Below are 3,056 nucleotides of genomic sequence, written 5' to 3'. Positions count from 1 at the left end.
CAAGCACACAATCACACGCATCAAGTTTTACAGTATTTGAGTGTCACAATAACACTACCATTATTGCCTCTCCGGGCTCTCGCGCTCTCTCTCTCTCTCTCTCTCTCTCTGGGGTTAAAATCTACGGCCTTAATTTTTTTGTATTTTGATCTCAGCATACGTATACGTTTGCTTGTATTCTTTGTTTTTACTCTTGTTATATCTATTGTTGGTGCTAGTGGTTGCATTCAAGCTGTGGGTAGGTGGGGTGGATAGGGCCATCCGTAGCTTTCATTTCTCTCTGCCTTTTGCCTCCCCCCCCCCCCCCCCCCCCCCCCCCTTCTCCTCTGCCCCTCTTTCCTCTCCTTCCCCCCTGCGTTTGAGGCGGACAAACCGGTGAGTATTTGCATGATCCAAATCCCCATAGGCAGGGATTTTTTAAGGAATGTCTTATTTCTTTTGGGTGTATGTGTATTTTATTGGAGTGTTTTTTTTTCTTCCCACCTTTTGTACCTGAGGAAAAGAACATGAAGTTGAATCTGTGACTTGCATGCTTGATGTTGTCTGTGTTTCCAAAATATCAAAGTCCGGTACTTCTGAGTGAAGTAGTCGTTACCTGCACCAGTTCAGTGGGGGCTTGTGTTCCTTCCTTCAGAAATGATGGTAAATCTAGGAAATTAAAGTTGATTTTCCTTCCTTCTGCCAAGTTTTTTTGTTCCCCAGTAACTCACCAGAGTTATAGTTTCTCCCTATTTTCCTGTTGAGAGGTGCCGATTTTGTGCTTTATCTGCAATGGCTTAAATTACGTTATTTTTTTATATCTTCAGGTTATATATTTTCTAATATGACATTAATTTCTTGCTGATAAACTCATATGAGAGTTGACGGATCTGCAAATTTGCATCGTTTATTTTCTTTCCCCAAGATTTTGTTTTTGCTTCGTTTTTATCGAAAATAATTCTATTTTTTCTTGAACCGTTTCTCGGGCTGCTAAACCGGTATAATCTTTTAGGTTTTTCCTTTTTCTTTGCACTGTTCTTCTGGTTCTGGGTGCTCTACTGGGGATCTTTTCTATTGGTTCCTCTGGTTTCCTTCTGTGGATTTTACAGCCCCGAGTATCGTACTCTCCAAGTTTGATTACCAGCAATGATTGTAGATATGTACTTTTTTTGAACTTCTGCTCGTAGCTTTTATGCTATACTCTTTGTTGTTCGGTGTTTTTCCAATGGTTTCTCGCAAAATGTTAGGATTGGGTCCTATTTTGCATTAGAGATACCCCAAGGCAGATTCATAATGCCGTTTCCATTCTTAACGGAAGGGACTAAATGCGTTGTCGTTTTTTCCCCAGTTTATTCTCTTCCATTTTCTGAAGGCGGACGATAGATGGAAGAGGGAAATAATTATCGGCGCTGGGACGAATTGATACCTGATGCTCTGGGGCTAATCTTCAGCAATCTGTGTCTCCAGGAGACACTGACAGTGATTCCCAGGGTTTGCAAATCATGGCGCAAAGTAGTGGTAGGACCTTATTGCTGGCAAGAGATAGACATTGAGGAATGGAGTAACCGATGCCAATCGGACCATCTTGATCAGATGCTTCAGATGCTAATCACCAGAAGCTGTGGATCACTACGAAAGCTGTGTGTGTCTGGTCTCCACAGTGAGATGATTTTCACTTTCATTGCGGAGAAGTAAGCAGAATTGCACAGTTTAAATTAGAATTTCAGTTTTCATTCCTTGTTTAAGAATATATGCTCCTTACAGTTAATTTGTTCTGGAAAAAATATGTATGAATCCATAGTTTATAGTGATGCCTTTAGGTATACTTCCTTGGTACGATCAGGAACAGACTTGATTGGCCAGTTTAATGCTCTCAGTATGCCTTTGCATTTGAATTTATTCAAATAACTCCAGTACTGAAATTATAGTGGTGTTTGGGAACCTTTTCCAATTTACATTATGTAACTGGGTATCAATCTCTTGGTTTTGCAAGTGCTGGCTCCCTTCAGACATTGCGGCTGCCTAGAAGCGAAATGAGTGATCCAATAGTGGAAAAGATTGCTGGTAAGCTCTCTACGATCTCATTCTTGGATGTGAGCTACTGTGGTAAAATCGGTGCTCGAGCATTGGAGGCCATCGGAAAGAACTGCAAAATGCTTGTGGGGCTGTGCCGCAACTTGCACCCATTAGATACTGCGGGCAAGCCCATGCAGGATGATGAGGCATACGCCATTGCATCCACAATGCCTAAGCTCAAGCATCTTGAGATGGCTTACCATCTTATCAGCACTCGAAGCGTTGTTGAGATACTATCACGATGTCCTGAGCTTGAATTTTTGGATTTGAGAGGGTGTTGGGATGTGAAACTTGATGACAAGTTCCTCAAGGAGAAGTTGCCAAAATTGAAGGTTTTGGGGCCCCTAGTCGTTGACTATTACGAAAGGAATGAATGGGATGATTGCTCGGATTCCTCGGATACTTTCGAGTATTTAGCCTGGGAATTTGTTGCCGGTGACATGGGGGATTTTGATGAAGATGATGATGACAGTAGTTACTATGGGATGTGGGATGATGAGGGAAGGTTGGAGGAGCTTGAGCTGAGGTTTTATGAAGGAATCGATTATGCAGGGCTTTATGGTTGGCCTCCATCTCCATAAGTTATGTTCTCTTTCTTGTGAATTCTCTGTTTTTTATTTTTAACCTTTTTACTAATATCTGGGAACGGAACTTATGATTCTCGTTTGGAACTCAAAACTTCTATGTCCTATATTGATGTATATGTTTCAATGGGAATGGAGAGGTTTGTTTGTTGTTCTTCCATGAGTAGACAAGTGTTCCTTGACTGCCATAAGTCTATCTACCTTATCTCTTGAATAAGAAAGCCATTTTTCAGAAATCAAACTTGCAGATTAAGAAATGAATCTTTATAAGCATTAATCTACATTTTCTAGCATTATTATCCATACATACCGAGATATCTGCATCTACTTTAGAAAGTACTGAAATATAAAATTTGCACAGGCGGCCATCCGCTAGCCTCAAAGCCAAAGGGTTATTTATTCTCGAAAACATCCTAC

The 3,056-nt window shown here is 41.0% G+C and overlaps 1 protein-coding gene across 2 annotated transcripts; it reads left to right on the top strand.

Annotated features, from left to right (window-relative positions):
• Positions 1–265: 265 nt before the first annotated feature.
• LOC122316855 (F-box protein FBW2) lies at positions 266–2,793 on the top strand. 2 transcript variants are annotated; one of them, XM_043133676.1, is made up of 3 exons: positions 266–375; positions 1,328–1,670; positions 1,973–2,793. In XM_043133676.1, exons 2-3 carry the CDS (start codon positions 1,363–1,365, stop codon positions 2,634–2,636), a joined length of 972 nt encoding a protein of 323 aa, XP_042989610.1. In that variant the 5' UTR covers positions 266–375; positions 1,328–1,362; the 3' UTR covers positions 2,637–2,793. The 2 variants fall into 2 exon arrangements, with proteins under 2 accessions (XP_042989610.1, XP_042989611.1); XM_043133677.1 differs by lacking the exon at positions 266–375 and adding an exon at positions 401–642.
• Positions 2,794–3,056: the final 263 nt, after the last annotated feature.

The sequence above is a fragment of the Carya illinoinensis genome, chromosome 7, assembly GCF_018687715.1.
Source record: "Carya illinoinensis cultivar Pawnee chromosome 7, C.illinoinensisPawnee_v1, whole genome shotgun sequence".
In the NCBI taxonomy this organism is placed as follows: domain Eukaryota; kingdom Viridiplantae; phylum Streptophyta; class Magnoliopsida; order Fagales; family Juglandaceae; genus Carya; species Carya illinoinensis.
The sequence above is the reverse complement of the archived record's forward strand: the minus strand, read 5'-3'. Positions and strand labels throughout refer to the sequence as shown.